At 37.7% G+C, this 25,334-nt stretch overlaps 1 protein-coding gene across 1 annotated transcript in view; it reads right to left on the bottom strand.

Moving 5' to 3' along the window:
• Positions 1-25,334, bottom strand: part of LOC131685772 (nuclear pore complex protein Nup88) — a 236,965-nt gene that overhangs the window by 5,105 nt on the left and 206,526 nt on the right. The window contains exons 3-4 of the mRNA XM_058969715.1: positions 7,125-7,250; positions 6,232-6,547 (exon numbers count right to left, since the gene is read on the bottom strand). Of these exons, the coding sequence (XP_058825698.1) occupies positions 6,232-6,547; positions 7,125-7,250 (442 nt within the window). The remainder of the gene's footprint in view (positions 1-6,231; positions 6,548-7,124; positions 7,251-25,334) is intronic.

Below are 25,334 nucleotides of genomic sequence, written 5' to 3'. Positions count from 1 at the left end.
ACCTAAGTTATTCCTATTTCATTTTCACTAAAATTCCAATTGTGAAATGAAAAGTTTTCTTTAATATATAAAACTTTGTAGTAAATATACAATAAAAAGTAAGAGCCGAGCCAAATTACCTAAAAATAGGTTAACGTATGCGGAATGAAATTTGGACAACGCTTCCAGCATTAAAACAAAAACGCAACCCTGCGCAAGGCCCCGTACTAAACGTCATACTATAGGCACACTTATTTTAAACATCCAGTGTTAATTTCGACCCGCTAGGAGAAACCATGTGAACAAAATGACAGCGAACGGCCACTCTGGCACCTAGCTGTTATGCCAAAAAAAAGTTTTGGCGCATTGGAGGATTATGGCATATCTTTTGTACAAAAGGCTGATAACCCTCCAAATGTACCGCAATTGTGTCCAAATGAGGATTTCTGTGATAATTTGATGCTGAGTGTATATTCCAGTAATTTTTGACCTAAAACTAACAAACACGATAATCAAAATTAAGTAAGAAATTAAGAATATGCCAACATCAATTTTTTCGACTCCTTTGCAAAAAGTTTCTGCAAACTCACATAAAACTTCTCGAATGGACTCAATTTTTATACCACATTAAGTTAATAAGCTGACAAATGTTTTCATATAGAGAGAACATTTAATAAAGGGTTTCCTACAAAAATACTGCCTTTTGAATTTTGTCCAAATTTTATTCCGCATACGTTATGAGCTATAACGTCAACCGATTTGCGAAAACTTATGTTTTCCTGTCCTGTTGATAGTCTCGCCCAAAACAAAATATTAAATAAAAGATATTGTCTGGCAGATCCAAAATCACGATAATGCGTTTGAATTAGTTAAATGTTGTTGCCAGCAAAAATCTTGTTTTTCGGCTTACACATTTTTCAAAAAAAGCGCTTTGAAACATTCATTCCTAGCGCTGAATTAACTGAGAACCGCTAAATTTGGTGAGATAGAACAGCCATGAAAATGATATATACGCTTTTTATAATATTACCACAGCTGAGAAACAGCTGGGGGTCCGAATTGGCCAGCGGTCCACGCATTGGACCACTTCCCCCCTATTTATACTAAATGATCAGAATCATCTTGGATGTTAAAATTATGTCAGACCTGGCAAAGTGGCAACTACATATTCGTTCCAAAACACTCCTTGTTGTCTGAGTTGTATAGAATAACGCAAAGCCGGTGGCCGCCATTTTGTATTTCAAAATGGGCTAAAACATTAATCTTTATCATGCGCTCATTGGGCCCGCTCTGAAAAGATTTATACTTATTGGGTCATAGAGAATTTCGTTAATAGAAGTAAGGAGCTTCAGCGTAAAAAAACTTTTTCGCGATTTTTTTTTAGAATAATACATTATAATGTATCATTTCAATAACATTCTGTAATTTTTATATGTAAAAATATCGACAAGCGATTCGGTGACGAACCCTTTTGTAGAACGTCTTTGGAAAAAACACGATTTGCGTTGTTAACTGCCATTCAAAAACTACTTAACCATTATACCACAGACTAACAGACATAACACTTAAAAACAAAGTTTCGCCCGCTTTAACGGTCATTTTAAATATATTTGTAGTTGGGACTGTGGCCACATTTGAAATTATGGCGCCACTGACATATGAACAAGTATATGGGGGATAGACCACTAGTGAAAAATTGCTCCCAAACCACCACCAGTAAATGAGCGTTTGGGACCGTGAATAAAAGGTGGAGCTAGTGTTCTGGGAAAATGGTCGGATCGATGTTTTTTGAGGGAATTCCCTCATAGTGTTATGTCTGTTAGTCTGTGATTATACTTGAAACCTTGCATACACATTCTATCTGAATAATACCTAACCCCTACGTTAAGTTTTCGAGATAATTTTTCAATAGAGGGGATTTTTTACTCATAAAATGGCGGAATTTTTGGGAAAAATAGAATTTTTTTTTAAATGAGTGAAGCAATTTTTTAGGATAACTTTTTCACTTCCCAGCATGATTTAAAACTAACTTTGGGCTACCACGAGGTTAATACAATGCATCGCTTCTGCTGATACTGAGAATAATTACTCATCAGAACTCAAACAAATAACGGCTTATTTATGGGACTAATATCAACAGACAATGACAATTGATTGATCAAATGGCAATAAGATAAGTGATGAGTGGTATCAGAATGGTTAGATCTTACTATTAGTTGAAGTATATGAGTATTTTGACTTCCTAACTACGTTTATATAGCTCAGAAAACCTTTCTGAAAAGTTCTTTCAACCATTTCAAGTCTCTGCGACGAACATAATCTATACTGTGATATTTTGGGTTGATATGTAACTGATACCCTTTTAACTTAAAATTATAATATTATTTTTAGAAAATTCGTACGTTACTCAGGACAATAAAACACAATGCGGGACCATTAAACAGACAACTCTTTACACATTTAAAGGAGAATTCATTACGCAAGTAGCAAATTTTGTAATCAGATGGCCCACTACATAAAACCATATTCAAAGAGCACTTAGCTTAGCTTAGTTGACCGCCCGTAAGTTTCCCCTGATTGATCAAAGTCTGTTGAAATTGCATATTGAATCGATTGTATAATACTTGGGGGTAGTAAATCATACTCAATGTGCAACCTAAAGAGACTAAGATTATAGTATTATCAAGAGAAGAACAATACTGGCAGAGACCGACTACCATATGATCGAAAGAGTGACTCAGAGTACTGCACTGGATGATTTTGAAGAAAGGACCAGGAGTGCGATTTTACAAAGTTTTAGCTTCCGATGGCCCTGCATTCTCTGACAGAGTGAAGTTCTGGAGTGTTCAAATGTTTACCACTGTTTAGGAAAGCAAATTTAGTACAAAGCTAGTGTCAGACCTTCATGAGACCTCAAGAAGTCGATTGGAGGTATTCATCAAGGTAGATTTATCAGTAGACGGTTTCAGATTTAATAAAGAAAAACTGGCTTATTTTGACACATCTACAGATCGCTTGCTTTTTGTGGATTTCGACAGCTTCATCTTAGGCCAATTCAAAAAATTTCCTACTTGAAATTTTGCCTTTTTTTAACTACGGTTTTCAAACCAAAGTTTTGGAAGTTTTATCTTAGCGTGGAAGAGCCGGTATATTAACCCTTTCATGTCCAACTTTTTTTTGTGCAGGTAGGGTTTCAAAACTACTTTTTCTTGAAAACGGCGGGGTCAAGAAACACGAAAAGCCTTTTTCCATAAAGATAGGTGTTTCCCTCGCAGTGCTAGAAGCTGCTCAATTTTTACCTTCCAATGCTCAATACAATTCTCCTAGAATAGTTACAATAGTTCACTTGCGTGGAAAACGTAGCCAAAGACAGTCTAAATTGATAGGTTTTATCAGTTTTCAATAATATTACAACATAACGAAGATATATGAAAAATTTATTTTCCGTCATCAACGTAAACTGTGTCTGGCAGCACTGCTCTATTGGAACCCAAGCAGACTGATTGCAATAACTTCAGTTCTAGAGCTGATCCTTGTAACTGTTAATAGTCAAATGAAAGACAATAGTCACATTTATTAGCCTTGCTTGTTTTTGTGAACAAATGTTGCCTAAATCAAAAGTTTTAGCTGTTTAAAAACGTTGTTATCCACAAACAACATGGGCATGAATGGGTTAATATATGCTGTTACTTAATGTAGAATTAGACTTCATCCTTTGCTATGCAAAAACTTAAGATCCGTCCAGGTTAAGTCTTCGGTACGCATCAATACCTTAACCTAGGAACTCCTAGCATGTTGTTAGTCGCCTCTTACGACATGAGAGCAGGTTCCCAGTGCACAGTGTTTTAAAACGTCGTTTTCGTGCTCAAAATTAATAGCGTCTATACCGTTCACTTTAGAAGTATAGTTTGTTCGGAGAAGTTGTTGCCCTTATGATTGCGCATCGACAGAAGTATATCCTTCAGTGATTAATTCACCTATAAGTGATATACGAAATTTATTTCTGAACTAATTGAGATAGAGGCTTTGTGTCTTCGGCAAAGTTGTAGTAAATGTCACTACAAAAGAAATTGCTAAGGATACCATATATCTAGCTTTAATGGTTTAAAAGTTTTGGAACATTTTATATAAAACCCCTAAAATTAGTTTTTTCATTATAACTTTTTTGGATATTCTCCTACTTTCTTGAAACCTTCCACAAAGTTGTTTGCGGAAACACATATTTTTGCCAAACAAAGTTACTTCCTATTTGTTGAACTTAAAAAGGTATTCCAAGATGAAGCTGCTTGTCGCAGTGCGCTAGACAATTTCATTTTATACCACTGCGGTGGCATATTGTTTTGAAAACAACACTCGGGGAGAATCGCGTCGACTAACAGTCAGACCACTATATGAAAGTAAAAAGCTAGTACTTTCAATATGTTATGATGTTGTTTGCTCCTTTTTGCTCCTTAACGAGTTACTTAAGGTGGAAGTTACCACAAAAATAGAGTAAAATTTGGAATATCTTTTTAAATTCAACAGATAGGAAGTATCTTTGTACGGCAAAAATATGTGTTTCGATACCGCAAACAACTTTGTGGAAGGTTTCAAGAAAGTAAGAGAATATCCAAAAAAGTTATCACGAAAAAACTAATTTTAAGGGGTCTTACATATAAAAAGATCCATAACTTTTAATGCATTAAAGCTAGATATATGGTGTCTTCAGCAATTTCTTTTGTAGTGATATTTACTATAACTTTGCCGAAGGCACAAAGTCTCTATCTTAACCCTTAAAGGGGCAAATCATTTTTTTTTTTTCAAATTCTGTGAAAATTATTTCTTCGTTACTGTGATAACTTTGAGATGATTTTCGCAATGTTGTTTTAAAGCTACATTGCGCATTTAAGGGTTAATTAGTACAGAAAATAAATTTCGTATATCACTTATAGGTGAATTAATCACTGAAAGATATACTTCCGTCGATGCGCAATCATAAGGGCAACAACTTCTCCGAACAAACTATACTTCTAAAGTTAACGGTTTAGACGCTATTAATTTTGAGTACAAAATCGACGTTTTAAAACACTGTGTAGTGGTTCAATTCTTGGCTGAAATAAAGCAAAAAAAAAAAATTAGCCCGCCGGACACCATAAAAGCCGCATCCAGCACCTTAAAATACACAGCATGCGTCATAAACGAGGGATCGTTTGTGAAACTCGACAGGTTCACACTCGTAACCTGATCCCGAGCATCAAGGCAGCAATGACGATGGCGATATGGACGTATGTGACGACGGCGCAAGAAGGTCTCCAATTGCAACGGGAAGTCACGAATTTTGAAGGACAGCTACTAATTAAGGGTGCGTCGTTAATGATTGTGACATTTTAGATTGATAGACAACTGCTAAACTTAGCGGATGTAAGCAATACACTCTAAAGAGGAACTGGGCATATTGCGGCTAATTTCGGCCATGTAAGTTTCAAGCCATCGCAATAATTATCTCAGTCGCAAGTTCAGAAGAGTTCAGAATAACACTAACAAACAAGTTTTTAGAAGTGGTGGAATTTAATGAACCTGAAACAAATTTGACCAGATAGATTACATTCTCATGTTCCAATTTTCTTCGATTGCGTGATTAAATACAATACAAAACATTTTAAGATTCAAATATTTCTTATTTTTTTCCGGTGGATTTTAATCAATTTTTAACCTTTTATCCTAAAAATGTCAAAATATTTTTATAAATAATTCCTTCAACTTGCTGGTGAAATAGCAATTTGTATGAGCAGAGATACAAAAACTGGCATTTCCCATGTATCGGACAATTGCAGTGCTAGTGCTACGATACCACCGACCACTAAAAATTTTACCTGCTTAATATTCGAACATACGATGACTAGTTTATGAGCCCAGTGCCTTACCCCCTGAACCACCAGATGAGGCTTCGATAAAACCTCTAATAATTAAAAATAGTTCAAGAGAAGTTTACAACTAATAGAAAAACCCGAATTTCTAAAAGTACAGAATTTAAAAGTTCAGGTGTCTGTTTAGAATAAAGTTTTGCGTAAGCGTAAAAGAAAAAGATACTCATAAATGCAGATACAGCAGAGTCCGCAGCAAAGCTTTCATAAAAGAACCTAGAGGATGTTTTTAGAAGATTGTGAGTTTAAACTAATCGCGTTAGAAAAAAAAATATACATACAAGAAAAGCCTGGTCGGCCACTAAATTACAAAAAAAAAACCCTTCTCTTCCATCACCCTAAAACTTACACTCATCTGGCTACCGCTGGCTGGCTGGCTGGCCGAAGAAATGGTGAAATTATCTCTCATCATGCCGGTCGTCACGGCGAGCGATAGGGTGTCGTTGGCGTTGGCGCTGGCCGAAACCACACGTGGCGGAGCGATGTCAAAATCAACGGCCGTATCACCGAGGCTGCTTAGATAGGCCAGTTTTGCGGAGGACGACGAGACGCTTCCAGCACCGGTCGCGGATGATGGGGTTGCTAGTTTGCTAATGCCACCGTTGATCAGCGAAGGCGAAGGGCCAACACGCCACACATGGCGAAACGAGTCGACGTCGTAGACGCTGAAAGGGGGGGAAAGTTTGGGCAAGTTGATTATTATTGCTTCTTGTTCAGGCACAGTGGGATTATGGAGCAAAAAGTGTGACGTAATCCTGGATAGTATGTACATGGAGAGGAGAACTGATCCAACTTTGAGCCACTTGACGACACTGTTCTTGTCGCGGCTGAATATATTGCCACCGGTTTTTGTCTGCGGGTTGAAGGGGTCTTATTGAAAAAGCGGCTAACAAAGCAAGCGACGATAACGACGACGCTGACCACGACGACGAAGAAGACCACGACGGTGTTGACCGCGGTCGGTCGGGTTTTTGAGGTTAGGTCAACCATGACAGACTAGCAATGAGTGTATGCAATAATGGGAAAAAGGAGCGGAGATTGCCTACGTGCTAGTCTGCTGGTGGGCTTTTTGAGCAAACAAGTTGAAACTGCCTGCCCCAACCTCCGAGGATATGCAGGATTCTGACACACTGAATGCTGGTTGACTCCAACGGATCACTGGTTTGGGAGATGAATCTTATAAATTAACATGGCACACAAAACGTGACGATGGCGTTCGGGCGCTAGGCTATACATACATACCGAATCGAGTTGTCCGACAAAAGCACCAGGATGTGGGAATCTGTTGGCGATGCCGGATGCCAGCGGATTTGCAGGATTTCGAGATTTGCGTTTTCGATGAAGAGATGTTCGTCCAGGTTGTAGGAACTGAAATGTAAGCAACGGAAAGGTGGCGTTAGTTTTATAGTTTGCAGTTTTGATTACGTAATTGTTTTTATAGGTATAATAGGATAAGTTACCAATTGTGGCGCTTTTTGTCTTTAACCTAGATGATACTATACAATACTATAGATACAAATTCATGTGAAAATATATATTTAGTAATTATCGAAAAAATCTAGTTGCTTTAGTAACATTCATGTCTCTTAGAGATGGTCGGATTCGGGTTTTTGGACCCGAAACCCGGACCCGACCCGAACCCGACGGGTTTCGGGTCGGGTTCGGGTTCTATAAATTTAAGCTTCTCGGGTTCGGGTCGGGTTGCGGGTTTTCAAATTTGGAAATCTCGGGTTCGGGTCGGGTCCGGGTTTTTGCAATTTTGAACTTTCGGGCTCGGGTCGGGTTCGGGTTTTTCAAATTAGAAATGATCGGGGTCGGGTCGGGTTCGGGTTTTGAACAAAACAACCCAACCATTTCTCGATGCAGTTGGCGTCTGTACACAAAACCCAGTCTCTTTTTGTAGTAGTGTATTATACTTCTTGATACGAATGGATGACACATATAACCGTACTAAATGTTAGCACATTTGAATCGCTAGAATTCGTCGTTGTTTTCTGGTGCTCAAATATTGTATTTTTTCATTCTTGTATAAAATTCCCTTTCTTCAGATTCGCAAGCTACTCGAATTATTTTTTTTAAACGAACATTCATTTTAGAGTATTCAACAAAACGTTTCGAATCTAAAATGTTTTTGCAATTTATTTTTCATGATAATTAGTAACAAACCAAGTCCACAGAAATTTCTCGGAAAATATTGGTTCAACTTTCTATTATAAATTTCGATAGGTACTTTATAACTGATACTTAGGCCGCGGTTAGAGTAAACGCGTGAAACTCGGCTAAAGCCTACAGCAAATCGTATCTACAGCATAGCGAGTGAAAATCTAAGGGAAGTAGAGACAATAAAAAACTATCTATTGATCCGCTCCTGATTGGTCGTTTTGACAGTCGCGAGAAATCGAAAAGTGGGTGTCGCGAGTATACTGAATAGTAGTACTTTTTGCTACATATTGAATTATAATTGTTTTAACTATGTATATTACAAATAGAAACATGAAATAAAATGATAATTAAATTTCAAGGCAGTACGATTTGTATATTCTTGGCATAGTTGCGATCCACGAGATGCTTTTCAACCATTTACTACAAAGACAAATTACCATATATTGAACTCACAAATTGTCAGATTGTCCCCGGGCTGGGCCGTTGCATGATCCGGATTTCTTCATGAAAATATATGAATTTCCACACTCTTGAGGAATTAATCGCAAATTGTGTGTTCTGTTGAAGCCATTGACGGATTTTTTAAAGTTTGGAGTCTTTCCGAAAGCTCCATTGGAGATGTCGAAGCATCTCTACTGGCGCGCTTACCGTATAATCTGAAGCATAATATAATTTAGATACCCTAACGCTAATGATTTGACATAAAAAACGCGTCAGAGAATCTTGATTGACACCCTGCGACACAAGTTTGACCGTACCAACCAGTAATAAATTATACAAATCTGCCTTTTCAAGAATGGTTTTTGATAAAGAATTAGAAATTTTGGTTAAGTGCGACGGGCAAGGTTGTTTGAAACTGTCTCCATTAAGCTTTTTGTTTCCCCTTGAGTTAGCCACCGATTTATCCTGATTTCCGATTAAGATATCGACGATTTATAAGTTTCTCAGAACATTACAAATTCGATGTTCAATAATAGTCAATATAAATGCGAATTCTACTCGCCAGTGATTCGTTTTGCCATAGACAGATATAACTCAATGCGTATGGTAATTCGAATGATTCTACTAGTCTTAGATGAGCCTTGGGTCCAGCTCGGGTGCCTAAAATTAGAAATCATCGAGATCTTTGGTTGATTCTCCCTACTAGCAAGTTGGGTTCGGATCGAGTTTCTCAAATTTTAAATTTTCGGGTCCGGTTCGGATTTTCAAATTTTAAAATTCTCCGGGTCGGGTCGGGTTCGGGTTTTACAAAATTTTCATTCTCGGGTACGGGTCGGGTCCGGGTTTTTCAATTTTAAAATTTTCGGGCTCGGGTCGGGTTCGGGTTTTTCAAATTTTATAATTTCGGGCTCGGGTCGGGTTCCGGGTTTTCAATTTTCAAGCTCTCGGGTTCGGGCCGAGTTCGGGTTCGAAAAAATTGAAACCCGACCATCTCATTGTCTCTATAGTGATGATATGGGTCCTAAGGCAGTGACACAGTGAACCTATAGCGGTAATCAGTGATGTCCCTATCCTCTGTGCAGTAAAGAGAAATTGAAATTACTCCCCACACTCTGGCAAGCAAAACGAGAGCGCTTCTCTTTCGCTCATATACACCACCGTATTTGATATGTGTAAGCGCACGTTGATGGCAGAGGTAAATTTTCATACACCCAACACTGGAACGATCTAGAGTGTGGAGAAGAGCTCTTGAAATTCTCTGTGGCGCGCTCAGATAAATTCGCCACCGCGCGCGCCCCAGAGTCGCTGTGGTGTATTCACTGGCGTGGTTTCACTGGCGTGTATTCACTGGTGTGTGATCTTTGGTTTGTTTTCATCTTACAAGCGGCATTGCGAGTGAGATTGATTTAATTTGCACAGGTTGTTGCGTTGTGTGGTTGTGCTTATTTCAAGCTTATATGATTTTCTACTGAAGATTTCATAGTTGCTTGGTAAAGCTTGCGAGTTTATAGAGTGTTGTTACACTACCGTGGGAAACCTGAAGTATTCGAGCCTAGGGGCAAACAAGGAAAACGTTTTACGTATCAATGTATCGGCTGGTATAAACAAAGTTTTATAATGATCTGTAATATCAGATTAATCGTATAACAGATGTAAGACGGGATTTGTACATCCACATTAGGAACGGCCTATTTTTTTGTTCGACTGAATAACTCAATGGTAAGTTAACTTATTTTGATTGCGAATTTGGCGACGCCAAAAAGTAAAGTAATCCATTACAAGTAATGTCCTGGTATTACACACGTTTTCGATTATTATCATACGCAGGCATTGTAATTCTCTCTCACTCACGCGAGAAGAGGCTTATCCGATGTCCAACTTTTCCGAGATAAAGTCCACATAAAACAAGATAACGTTCACGAGAATTCACATTGTTACTTGTTTTTTTTCTGTAGCGCGTTATTAAAAATAATGACGTGCCAATTTAGAAGCGCTTCTATTTGACCGGTACAGTGCTTTCAAGGGGTTGCAGCACTGTAGATTTTTGGAAACATTTAATTTTTATTTATTGGTTGAATTTTGTTTACTGGTGCTTTAGGATGCTGAAAATGATATTCCAAAAAAATGAATCACGAAAACAATACATAAATATTCAAATTTTTTCGCAACGCCTCTTATGTATACCTCGAGTATACTGAAAACGTTAACCGTGTTTTTCTCGAAATAATTTTTTTTTTGATCTGGCCGGAAATGTAACTCGAACAAATGATTTTTGATCAGCCTAAAATTTTTACAGCATGCTCAAGATTACTTTCTCCAGCGATGTACGTGGGATTTAATTTTTTCATTGCATAATTTTTAATAAGCAAATTTTGTGTCGATTTTTAACACATTTTCAGCGTTTTTCGACTAAAAAATGTGCCATTTCGCGAAAAATCAAGACATAGAAAAAATCTTACGTATGCTGCTTGCTGTCGTTCTAAGAAGTTTAAAAGGCTTTGGTTTTTGGCTCTGGATCAAAAATTACTGGACATAGAGTCCGGCCGTGGACCCCTTCCAAAAAAAAAAACTCCCCGACGGGAGAGTGCTGCACAGCCGCCATCTTGTGACGAAATTACTCGAATATATCATTTTTTGCAATAAAGTAATGTTATATATCTCATTAACCCTCTGGAAGTCGCGTTTATGGCCCACTGAACGAGCAGCCGCTGATGCTTTAAGACGGGTTCGCTAGATTTTCAGAGCAGCGTGCACTGCCGGAAAGTTAAACAAGATCTCGATTCATCTCATTATTGTGTCAAGATAAATTCCCGAAATATGCCTATTTTTCGTGCTCTATAGTGGTGTAACCCCTCAATAATTAGTTCTGGAATCTTTTGACGGCATTTTTCTTCTGTGCCATCATTTAAATAAATTAGCTGGCTTTCTCTCGAATTTCCATGCGATGGAATAATAAGAGAGAGAATTAAAATTAAAACCTAACATGTTCGGGTACGAGTATAGCAAAGAAGTTCAAAATGGCAAATCTACCGTCTTTGCAGTACATACTAAATTGTTCCAAAGAACGTTCATCTGTTTACCGTGATTTTATAATTTGTAAAACTTATAATATTATGTTTATGTATCAGAGGATGTTTATGACCTGACCGAATAAAAATCTTCTTGTGTAAACCTTGAACCTATAGTTGATTTCGTGACGTGAGGATGTGCTTTTGTTTTCATTGCGATCCGAAAAAGGAATACGATCTACGTTTATCCCAAAAATTAACGTAAACTTCGTATTCTATACATATATTAATCAATTCACCTGTAAGTATTCATGCATACACTTCGAATCGAGTACACTTCCGTGATTTTTATTCTTAGTCCAATTAGGTGATTCAAATTTTCTGATAAACAGAGATATAGGATTTTATTCATGATGAAATAAGTTTTTATGGATATTTAGTAATATTACATCAGACAATACTAATTATCCTCAACATATTCCATTTTCTTCTCAAAATTTATCAATTTCGAATGCTCTAGTACTGCTAACAAAGTAAATACATAATAGTTTAATAGTTCCGCACTTAAGGTGTGAGTCGCATTTTAGTCATGCTTGGGTCAGTAAAAGCCAAATATTTTACGCTTTTTTGGATATTCTCGAACGACGTAGCGATACAAAAAAATATTTCGTTCTAATTATAATATAAATTTTTCGAAAATCTACAATTGTACTGCATTACAACGATAGCATTAGTTAGACTAATAATATAGTTCAATAAAAGCAGAATGTTGAAAGTTGTTCTACGTGTCTTATGAACTGCCTTAGAATTTTAATTGCAAATATGGGAAATCGTTCAACGTATCTTTGGTATGTGTGCAAAGAACTAGAATATTTGAGTGAAAATTCTGCTAAAAAATCGATGAAAAGTTCTATGGGCGATGTCAATATATTAAACGAAAGCATTTAATCCCAAAAATGATAAAAAAAATGTTAGGATTGTTTATTAACCAATTTATGTATGTGAAACTTCTTGTACCATTACCACTACCATGTATCATTAATGTAGCCATTGCTAATTACGGCTCCTATAAGACATGCAACTATAGATACATTAGCTCAACTATATATAACTTTCATACTCGGTCATACAAACAACAAGTTGTTAAGAACCGGCCACCATACCAGAATTTGCTTTTTTTTTTTCATATATATATATATATATATATATATATATATATATATATATATATATATATATATATATATATATATATATATATATATATATATATATATATATATATATATATATATATATATATATATATATATATATATATATATATATATATATATATATATATATATATATATATATATATATATATATATATATATATATATATATATATATATATATATATATATATATATATATATATATATATATATATATATATATATATATATATATATATATATATATATATATATATATATATATATATATATATATATATATATATATATATATATATATATATATATATATATATATATATATATATATATATATATATATATATATATATATATATATATATATATATATATATATATATATATATTGACAACATACCATTCAAGCACCATTTTAATTCTTTCATATTTTAATTCTGTCGATTGATGATTTTTTTTACACGATGGCTTCTGAAGAAAGCTTCGTTGACACAAAAGTAGCCTGACACTTTATCCTATTGAGCTATCGCCGTAATAATCTACAGGTTTTTGGAATCTTTGAAAATCCCTCGGCAATCCCCTGTTCGAAGATCGTGCAAGATGTTTTCATAAGGCGAACTTTTTTCTATATTTTCGTTGATATAAAAGTTCGCAAGCGATCTTTTCTTCTTCCGATATTTGCTGGAACCGAATAATGTTCCCAAACATCGGCACTCTTGAAGTTCACTGACAAGGCACTCTTGAAGTTCACTGACAATTTTTTCCGTAGCGATATTTTATATCAGTAAACTTTTTATTAGAAAATCGGCGATGAAAAGATTCTGTTGTGAACATTGATATTTTGATATTTTCTCAACACTACCTTTTTGATAAAACACCTCATTCAAGAAAGTTATAATGAGGAATAATTTATCACACAAAAATCGCTTGTTTAAACTTGAGGAAACACCTTACTTGTTACTTGAAAATACTATAATTTCATAGAGATTGACAGAGATTCCGACAGATACTACCAGATACCTAATACTTTGTTTTGCTGTTGATATTACGTGCAATGAATCCGTGCATTATAATTACGGTCTAAAATACTAACTGACGCAAAAATCTAGAATACGTATAATAAACATTGTTGCTGCTGACCCATTTATAACATCCTTTTATGGAACACAAGATTCATTGTTCATTTAAAATAAGCGTGAACACTAGCGGCCTTTTTTCTTGACCCCGAAACTGAGCCAATTTATTTCGCTCATTGACGCGCAGAATCCCGGTCCTAGCTCCCATGCTCTTGAAACATTCCCTTTCGCCTGCTGTTTAAACGATTTCCATGCAAAATAATAGACAAATAAACAAATGAATAACGGGTGTACGCTCAATTGTGATGTTGTATGTAAATTAATTATCGTCACAAGCGTATACCTAATTTTACTGAATATGTCAAGCCTGTCGAGGAAATCTAAGATTTCGTTTTAAACTTGTAGGATTAAGTTATAATAAAACTATTAATACTTATAACACGAGTTTGCATATCAGGTGCCTCTGGTCATTATAAAACTCTCTATACGATGATACGTAAAAAGTTTTCCCAATTTGCTCCGAGGACCGAGTACTATTAGTTTTGCAGGTAGTGTAACAATACTTTATAAACTCATTCGCTTTACCAAGCAACTTGTATGAAATCTTCAGTAGAAAATAATATAAGCTTGAAATAAGCCACCACCATCCACACAACACATCAACCTGTGCAAATCAAATCAATCTCACTCGCAATGCCGCTTGTAACAAACCAAAGATCACACGCCAGTGAATACACGCCAGTGAAACCACACCAGTGAATACACCACAGCGACTCTGTGGCGCGCGCGGTGGTGACTTTATCTGAGCGCGCCACAGAGCATTTAAAGAGCAAGAGAGCACGGTTATCTCGCACCCAACTACCTCAACACCAGCGCACACTTGAAATCGGTCTATACAGCTCCGAAAGAAAGAGCGTTCTGCTTTTTTCTGTGGTGTGTGGTCATTGTATCCTCTGTGTAGGCATCACACTTACGCGCCAGTGCATCACTAGGGTGAAATGCCATCACTGGCGGTAATTGAATCAAACAAATCGACTTCAACACAAACGATTGAAAATTGAGTCTGAAATCTAGGATAAAACTGAGACACCTTTTACTTTAACCGTCCGGAAGTCGCGCAAATGGCCCACTGAACGAGCAGCCGCAGGTGCGCTAAGACGATTTCGCTAGATTTTCAGAGCAGCGTGCACTCAGTGCACTAGCGCGCCTTCCGGAAGGTTAAGTAGTGTAGTAAGCGACGATGCTGAATAGCAAAATAATTCAGAAGGTAGCTCATCTGGGAAATTTTCTGCAAGAAGTCGACAATCGAATAAATAATCTTACATCGAGCTAAAATTTGGGTATACAACATCCGAATCCTACAGTATCTTCTAATATAATGCAATTCTTTGTAAGAAAACAGGATATTGAAAAGTAGCACATAAATGCTTCGTCACATTTGGCTAATGGAAATAATAATATTAACTAGACAATTGTATGCAGATGGTTGAAAATACGAATATTTGAAATAAATCAATAATCATTTTTGTTTAGGCTTTCCTGGTGTCTCTCACCAACTTAATACTATTGCTTTAGTCTCAACTTCTCAAGTTACTCAATCTTTTGCTCCTTCCGTTGATTATCCACCGCCAATTTATGCAGCTTTTCCTTGTCGTTCCGATCCTTACGCTACTCAGGTTCTTCCCGATTTCGATGTTTGAAGATGTAGGTTTTCAGCTGTTCAGGTTCCGGAGAACTGTTTCTTTATAATAAAGTTTTTCGGTTCGGATTTTCACAAGCTCTGGCTTTCTTCCTATTTTACTTAAGTCTACTTTTTTCAACGAGGTGATAAATTTCTTCAAGTCGCTCTGATGCTGTCAAAGCGACTTGGAGAAACCGCGCAGTATTTTCTTTTATAAAGTTTATGAGTGTTACCCCTGTGAGGAGTTATCGGCGTCTGCCTCAATTCAGATATGCTTAGTGTACGACCTGTAAAGTTAACTTCATTCCGTTCCTGCATTGACCTGGGAAGAAATGTGTTATGATATCTTGCCTTAAAAAAACGTTCACCCATCTTCTGAACAAATCTGCCTATTCTCCTCCAGGGTTGGAATTACTCGTAAATATTCCTTTCTGGAGTTCACAGTCGACTTTCGCACTATGAGATTCGAACGGCGTCAGCAATATATCATGACACTCTCAGATGATTTCTCCCTTTTTAGAAATGTCAGATCCGTTACGAAATCCGTGTATGCGCTCTTTACCAATACAATATATCACAGCATAGATTGCTGCCGTTGGAAAAATTACTGAATCGACATTATGTACGATTCTGCGAAATCCTTAAAAATATTACATCATTTCATTTTGTTCGTCTGACTTAACTGACACACCCTGAAACCGTTCGTGATTCTGGTCTATTGAATCGTAATTTGCAATACCCCAGAAAAGTATTTCAGCGAGAGACTCTGTCCTCCGTAATTCATCTGCCAGTTCGATACCGCCTTTTGTCTTGAAAGTGTTGAATACAATAACGTCTGTTAGCTGAGTGATCGAGTGGTATTTGGGTAAACTGCAACATGCACGCTCTCCAAATTCTAAGACAGACACGAATTTTTTTTTTGATGTGAGTAAAAACATTCCGAATATACAACTTAAAGTTGGTAGAATCCATTTATTCTTTTGAGCTTTAGCCGATTCATGATCATGTTCATGATTCATAGTATATTATTCACGATCTATCATGTGTGCCTATAAAATTAAGAAGATATCCCTAATCATTTTCACTTTCATGCAGCTCTGCACATGGTCTAGAATGTTTCACATGCATTATTTCACAAAATTTGGAATACTATTCATGGATCCAATTTTGTTTCGTGAACTATTTTATGAAATATAGCATAGTTGTGTAAAACAATTAGCGACCCGAAATAGGTTTGAACAACAGATAGAAGACAGCTTTTAGGACTTCGAAGATCGTTATTCATGTGATAAGGTTAAATGTGCCGCCTGGAAAGGAAATGAAAACTGCGCGGAGTGCCAAAAGTGATTTTTTTTCGAGAGTTGTCCTACTGGAGCTGTAGAGCTAGGTTCTCGGAAGGGCTCCCCATCAGAATCACACGAGATAGGCAATGTCGCCCACTAAAACACTGCCTAAGGCCAATTATGTGATATTCTTTGTGCGTTTCGGATATGTGCAGGCGTAGAGACTTCGCGATTGCGTGTATCATCGCGAAGCGCTCGAGCATTTGTTCGTTAACGTGTTTAATCGCGTGTGTGTTTGTATGTCGCGTGTGCTAACGTGTATGTAACTTCGCGTGTTTAAATTCTATTTTATAACCGTGTGCCTTTCGCATATTCGGGTGTGTTCTTGGATGATCGCGTGCGGACCGTCAATCTAATACTTTATTTTTGGTGTACGGCTCAGATGCTAGAAGAAAGCGAGATTTTCCATATCGTTAGAGTTCTCGGTCATGTCGCCATCGAAGGTATTGTCTAGTGGATATGAGCTTTATTTTTTGGTTGGTCCATTTCAATGTATGGACCTAAGTTTCTAGGGCGGAGGGTAACGATTTCTGGACGTGACTGATGCATGATCGCACGAACACGGACCTTTGTATGTTCGCCGTAAGTACCAAAATGTTTACCTTATCTCCGGGGTGTTATCAAGTTTGAGTGATCGCAGGCGTAAGTGTGCGTTGTTTATCGCGAAGCGCTTAAGCGTTCGTATGTTAACGTGTTCGTCGCGTGTGCTCGCGTGCATGTGACTTCGCGTGTATAAATTCTTGAAGGATAGCGCGCAGACCGTGAATCTGATGCTTAATTTAAGATGATAGAAGAGTCAGTTGTCTCAGATCACTTTATTTTGATTGGTTCAACTGAAGGCATTAGTTGTTAGGACCGAAGGTAGAGATTTGCGGACGTGATCGATTCATGATCGCGCGAGCGGTGGGTTAATGCTTCAGGTTTATAGGTGCTACACCCAAGTATCAATTGAAGTTTTATAGCACGCTACAAGTGTAATCTAAGTTTTATGAGTGGTTATAAAACTAAAATTGTTACTAGGGTAATGTTCATTTATTTACCGGGATGTTTTAATGTTGGCGAAATCGCGGGCGTAAGTGTGTGTAGATTATTGCAATTGTTAGAATTTTATCATGTCATCATGACCAGGAATGGATGATTCACGTGCGTCGGTAAATTAATTTTACTTCAATTTCTCCAATCCGATCTATCCGAATAAATTGAATCGAATTGAACAGCACACAGTGTTTGAAAACGTCGTTTTCGTGCTCAAAATTAAGTGTCCCAACCGTTAACTTTAGGAGTATACTTTGGAGAAATTCTTGCTTTCATGATTGCGCATCTACAGGAATATACTATTCAGTGATTAATTCACCTATGCGTGATATACGACATTTATTTCCTTAACTAATTTAGATAGAAACTTTTTTGATTCGAGTGTGTATCTTCGTCGCGAGCGGTTGACTCTTGTAGAGCTCCCTACGAGTCGGTTAATTTTCATTATTTTCGGCGCAGTTTACTGCCTCCCGGTTATCGAAAGTGTCAATAAGGGTGCAATTTAACGATTACACAAGGTGAAGTGGCTTATAAAAGCATTTTCGGCATATTTTTGAGTGACACGAGTGGTGACAGTTTGTGAAAATCGAATTCCGGCAAATGAAAAAAATATCTTTTCCTCGCATTACGGGCCGTCGATTCCCGATGCAAGGACAATAAAAGTGCACAGAAAACATCTAGAAACACAGTGTATATTCTAAAAATAGTGAAAAATGGTTTTTCAGAGAAAAAAATTCAATCCGAAAAGTGAAAAAAGATACGGCAATAAGAAGAATTAGCATATTCAAATAATTGGCGTTTCACCGGCGACTAGCGACTACCAGGTGTCGCCCCAAAATTCTTTGCCCGAAAAATAGGTGGCGAACCAGCCAGTCGGTGCTCAGCTAATATCGTCCGCGTCCCTTGTCACCTATTTTTATTGGGTGTTTCGTAGGCGTCATTCATCTTTGGAGCAGCCTTGGATATTCAACTGTTTTTTTTACTTTCTTATTTTTTTGCGAATGAGTAGAGGTTTTGATTCTTTAATATTCGGGATTGCAGATATTTTGTCGCCTGTAAATTTTGGGTGTTCGTTGATGGCACTGGCAATGATGACTTCAATCATGTATGAGTTTTGAGAATTGACAATTCCCGAGAGAAATCGGGGACCGGTAAGCAATTACCTTCAGTTATGTCAGCACGAAGAATAAGTGTTTTGCTGTCATGTTCATTGGTTAGCTTTCAATTCTATCTCATGCCTCCACACGAGTCTAAGTTTATTAATGGCATTTGGTCCTTAGACCAGCGACGACTGGGTACTATCAGCCTTCTGCCAATAGTAGCAGAATGAGAGGGTGCGAACAGATCTAGAGGAGAAAACAATACCGTAAAAATGGGTAGTTGTTGGGAAATCAGCTCCAATAAGACTTTAATTTGACTAGTATCGATGATCGCGGGTCAATACGCACTGAAAATTCGCCGCGTCTGTTTTAATGAATCTAATTTCAAGTTCCGTTATTGGTGGCAAGCCCGTGCATCAGGTTAACGATCCTCTGTATTTCCCTTTAATATTCGATATAATCGTTCGTATACGTGTATTTCGCAAACAATCCGATATTAGAAATAGGAAATACTTTCGTTGATTTATAACATCTCGAGCTATCATAACTCTTTGTGTGTATAACGTGTTATCACTCGGTAGTTTGCAATCCAAAAAATATATTGTGGAGAAGGTAGTCTAAATAATGTCGCAATAAATAGTGATCCGGCCTATTATGCAGATAAGATTAGCTTTTCTAGGCAATACTCCCACGATCGGCTGTGTGGAGTTGAAATTGCTTTTGTTTAGAAAACAGGATACTCTCGGTAGCCGGCTACCCAGAGTTTAAAAAGAACCAAAAATTAAACAAGATCTTCTTTTTCGAGTGATCGTGTTCTCGAAAACTTACTAAACTACTACCTAATAAACTATGTACAGGTCGCATCGCTTGCATGGAGCGAATCCTAGAACACCAACTTCGCGACACCTATGGAAGAGTCTGATGAACCTTCTGTATAAGATTCCTCATTTTATTCAAACGATCGCCGGGTAAAATCAGCACCGACACGATAGAAACCATGAAAAAATTCGTCGCGTAATTCAATATTATTAAGAAATATAAGCAGTGCTCCTTAAAGCCGGCTTTCCCTAGTTCAAGTTGCTTATTTTGCTAATCGTATTAATACAACATATGATAAATTTCCCGAATTCTCGGCAGCCGGCTGCCCAGAGCAATTATTACATGATAACGCAGTTGGCACACTTACTAACAACTCTCCCATTCCCGTGATACATGTGGAGATGCAGAGGATTCCTCGGTCTCTAGTAGCAACATGTATCGGACTAACATTCCTTCCTTTCCCAGAAGATCTGCATTCGGACGTGGCCGGCGTCGGTATTGATCAGCATGCAGGGATCAGAATAGATTGTACAATGTGGCTCATCGTGTTATTCCCAAACATGTTGTCCCAATGAACATTTTGCAACCTAATTTGGTTCTGGTCAATAACGGAGTAGCAACTACGGGCGATCTCTTATGCTTATGCTTATGCTTAACTAATTTAGATAGAAACTTTTTGTCTTCGGCAAAGTTATAGAAACTTTTACTACAAAAGAAATTGCTGAAAACACCATATTTCTAACTTTAATTGTTTTCGAGTTATGGAACATGTTATATGGAAGACCCCTTAAAATTTGCTTTTTCATAATAACTTTTTAAGTCCTACGTTCTTGACATCTTCCACAAAGTTGTTTGCAGTGTTGAATCACATATTTTTGCAGAACAAAGTAACTTCCTATCTGTTATATTTAAAAAGATATTCCAAAGTATGCGATATTTTTACGGATGTTAGGTATTCCATCTCAAATAACCCGTTAAGGAGCAAAAAGGAGCAAACAACATCCATAAGATACTAAAAGTACTAGGTCAAACCAAAATGCCATCGCAGTGGTATAAAATGGTATAAAATGAAACATTTGAGGCAATGTGTTAAAATCTACTGTTCCAAACGATATTACTTAATCAAAAGTCTTTACAAATAAGAATACAGAATGCGAACTCTTCATTTCGCTTCAGAAGGAGAAACTAAATGCGCGTCTAAATACCTATAGTATATGTGCTTCGAGAACGTGCTCGATTTTTTACTACCGTACTCTCGTATTCGTATGAACCCACCTTTTGAACAGGTGATATTTATGAAGCTCCACTATAAATGTGACGAAGGACATACATACATTCCACAGTACTAATTAAAATTGTTACAAACCTGCTGGTGGAATTTCCGTCATTTTTAAAGCTTCTCAGTGTCCAGTGAATAGTTAACTTTCTCTGGGCACGCTTCTTTGAACTGGAGTAGACTGTTTTCAATTTTTAGGTTAGGTCCAATTTCTTTTTAAGCACTAGCCAACTGTTTTGTTTTCATCCAACGTTTCGGTCCTTTTGGAAATCTTGAAAAATGTCCAAAATGGACCGAAACGACGTATGAAGACAAGATAATTTGTCTTCGCATAAAAAAGTTAGACTGAAAAGTCATACACCTAATCTATACACGCTTCCCTAACACCCGATCTGCCACGTTTCATATTTGGATCATGTATGTGATCAAATTTTTAAACATAGTATATCAATAATGAATGTATGCTATGTAATTTACCAAGAGAAGGTGAACCTGCTTGTCGTAGAGCGCTTGAATGTTTCATTGTATACCCCTGTGACAGCATTTTGTATGGAACATAAGACTCGGGGAGTCGACAAACAAGTCAGCCACTTTATGAAAGTAAAAAGCTAGTACTTTCAGTATCTTATGATGTTGTTTGCTCCTTTTTGCTAAAAATATCGCAAACTTTGGAATATGTTTTTAAATATAGCACATAGGAAGTTGCTTTGTTCTGTAAAAATATGTGATTTGACACTGCAAATAACTTTGTGGAAGACTCCAAGAACGTAAGAGAATGACTAAAAAAGTTATTATGAAAAAATTTATTCCAATTTTAAGGTGCCTTCCATATAATATGTTCCATAACTCGAAAACTATTAAAGTTAGAAATATGCTGTCTTCAGAAATTTCTTTTGTAGTAATATTTTCTGTAACTTTACTGAAGACACAAAGTTTCTATCTAAATTAGTTCTGGGAATAAATTTCGTATATCACTCATAGGTGAATTAATCACTGAGCAAAATATTCCTGTTGATGCGCAATCATACAGGAAAGAACTTCTCTGAACAAACTATACTCCTAAAGTTAACGATTTAGACGCTATTAATTTTGAACACGAAAACTACGTTTTAAACACTGTGACACCGGAAAGATTATCCACTATTCTATCATATACGCCAGTTCTGCGTCCATTCCCTGACCCAGCTGTCACAAATACTCAGACGAGCACATACACAAATAGACATACGACCAGCGCATAACAATTGTACACTAGTACTAAAAACTACAATTATTACGATTCCAACTAATAGGTTTCTACTATTACATGTCTTTAATTTGCCTATGCAGAATGCCGAAGTCGACCAATAAATCGACACACGATGACCCCCACCGCGAGTCATGTCCACCAACACCGCCATTAAGCTGTGGAACAATGTTTGCAAACACGGCCCACAGCAATAACCAATTCACATCGACTTGCCAGCCGGCCACGTCAGTGTGCAGTGCACATTGTGCACAGGGTATAGGTTGGGCTGGTGCAGAGTATGAAAAATCATAAAATATAAAAAAAGGCCCCTAAGTCCTCTTGGTCTCCTCGATGCACCACAATCGAGGCGTAATGCAATAACCATCTTAAAGAAGTTGTCTGTCAGACGTGAAGGTCATCACCATCCCAATTGAAATGCTTTCCTGCGTCCGGAAGCTATTCGTGAAAATTATCCTGTACCGCTTCGTCAAACACACAATTTGACTTCTGCAAAGGGGACGAACGCCGTATGTTGTTGTTAACAGATATTCAAATGGCCCAAGCTTGCAAAGTGAACATGGCATCAGTGTTCTTAGATATGAAGGAGGGTTTCTATCAATGTTCTCTCAGAGGATCTGTACTCGTATGATCTTTCATTTGCTCTTAACAAGTTTTTGTTCAATTTGTTATATCTGCGAAAATTTGTTCGCCTGGGCTCTTTAGCTGAGTTTCGAGTTCTCCACAAAGAAAACTGAAAAGGTTGTTTATTCTAATAAAGAGTGAACCGGCATCACTTAAGCTTAAGTGCTATTGGTTGGGGATTATCTACCCGCCAGATGGTGCTTCGGAATAAATCATGTTTTTCTCCTATTTCGTTGAAAGTCGCAGGAACGCACGACGGGTATTCGCTAGTTTATAGATAAAACGATCACTCATTTAAATATTTCGAAGTTCGACTTTAAAAGGTACCTGGGATTGTCACATTAGGTATTTGGAACCGAAATTCCAATGAAGGATCAATTTTCTCCGGAAAATAACCGAAATATGGTGGGATGCCCACCCTGGCCTGATCAGGCTGTAGCAGACAAGGATATTGTCATGATATCGTGAAGGTGGAGTATATCCCAGCTCATGCCCAATCACTACACTCGTAGAGAGTGGTCTCTGCACTTGTTCCGATTGATACCACAACATCGAGCATGTTGTCTGGCCGTGCACTGAATACTGTGTTGCCCTATGGGTTTACGTTTCGGTACGCGGTGTGTTGACAAACCGCGATCTTCCCTAGATGTTATATTACTAAAAATGAAAAAAAATATCTAAATGTAGCTCCTTTCTCCTTTTCTCATCTTTAAAAACATCTATCGAATACCATCGATGCTCAGGTCCTTCGACATCACGATTGTTACACCAAATTAGTGTGTTGATGGTCTACATGTGTCACTGTGTGTTGATCGTACCATTGTGTTGATCGTGTGTTTACCGCTGAAATAAAATTTTTAATTTTTCACTGTAAAACCCCGTTGTATCGCTAAAATTGTGTGTCATCCTTATAAATTGATTATCAAGAAGTGCCTAGTGTTTGGAGTTCACCTTGATTTATCACCCTACTTGCAATTACGAGCGATTAAAAGTCGAGTTTTGTAAACAGCAATTGCAATTCGCATTGTTCTACTGGCTTGTTTTTGGCACCGACAGTACCAGTTAGCAGCTTCCCCCTCTGCTCTGTTTTCATCAGCCGCGAATCTGAGCAAAGCAAGGATGGAGAAAAAACTGTGTGGAGAATGTAATCTGCCAATAAACGAGCTGGAACCTGTACGTTGTGGCTTTTGTGACGCGTTCTTCCACATTAGTCAGCAATGCTGTGGATTCAACAACCGTTCGAACAGGGATCTGTTTGCGCAGGGAAAGGCAATTTTCGTTTGCTGCAAATGCAAGGATAAGTTGAATGGTCGAAGCGTTTTATCCTACTTCAACGATGCAATAGAATCGCAGCAGTCTCAACCGACAGATTTAAATACTCTCTCTGCTCAAGTTCGTCAACTTTTCAACCTGATTGAAACACTTAGTAAACAGGTTGAAAATATCGCAGTTGAGCGCGCCTTTAGTGGACCACCAAACGATTCCAACTGGCCTAAATTAGGTGTTAAACGGCGCCGCGGCAATAATGGACAACCCGTGCAAGCCTCTGCCGAGCGTGGAACGAAGTCCATTGACTTAAGCGATTTGTCAGTCCCGGTCGTTGTTACTTCACCACCACCACCGAAATTCTGGCTTTACTTGTCCGGTTTCCAACCAATGGTAACAGTCGACGATGTTCAAAAAATTGTGGCTCGCTGCTTGGATGTGACCGATGCTGTTGACGTGGTGCGTCTAGTTGCCAAAGGAGCGGACGTTTCAAAAATGTCGTTCATATCGTTCAAAATTGGACTGGATCCTATCTGGAAGGAACAATCGCTCGATGCTTCAACTTGGCCAAGTGGTCTTCTGTTCAGGGAAATCGAAGAACAGCCTAAAAAACGCGTTTCAGATGGAATGTTTACCCCTTTTATCAACGCAGCAGCGGGGTACCAGCAATCGTAACTGCAGCTTCGAATTCACGAAAAACAATAACAAGCATTGAGGAAGCCCCTGCGCCTCCCGACCCATATACGCATTCCGCTAACATCCTTCTATATAATCATTCTGTTCCTGAGGTCGGTGATGGCAGAGGGGGCTTCCAGCCTGTTATCCCAGGCAAGTATAATAGTGTTTTTGAACCTGCTGTACCTGATGATTTCTCGCATTCCAGCAACGCTGCTTCAAGCAGTCTCCGGATATACTACCAAAACGTACGCGGATTAAGGACCAAAAAAGATTCATTCTTTCTGGCGATTTCGGAATCTGAGTACGACATAATCGTCCTAACGGAAACCTGGTTGAATGATCAAATCTATTCCGCACAGCTGTTTGGTCATCAATACGTTTTTAGGAATGATCGGTCCCCTTTGAACAGCCGTAAGACTCGCGGCGGAGGCGTTTTGATAGCAGTGTCGTTTAAACTAAACGCTTATATTGATCCC

This window comes from Topomyia yanbarensis, chromosome 2 (genome assembly GCF_030247195.1).
Source record: "Topomyia yanbarensis strain Yona2022 chromosome 2, ASM3024719v1, whole genome shotgun sequence".
NCBI classification, from domain to species: Eukaryota; Metazoa; Arthropoda; class Insecta; order Diptera; family Culicidae; genus Topomyia; species Topomyia yanbarensis.
The sequence above is the reverse complement of the archived record's forward strand: the minus strand, read 5'-3'. Positions and strand labels throughout refer to the sequence as shown.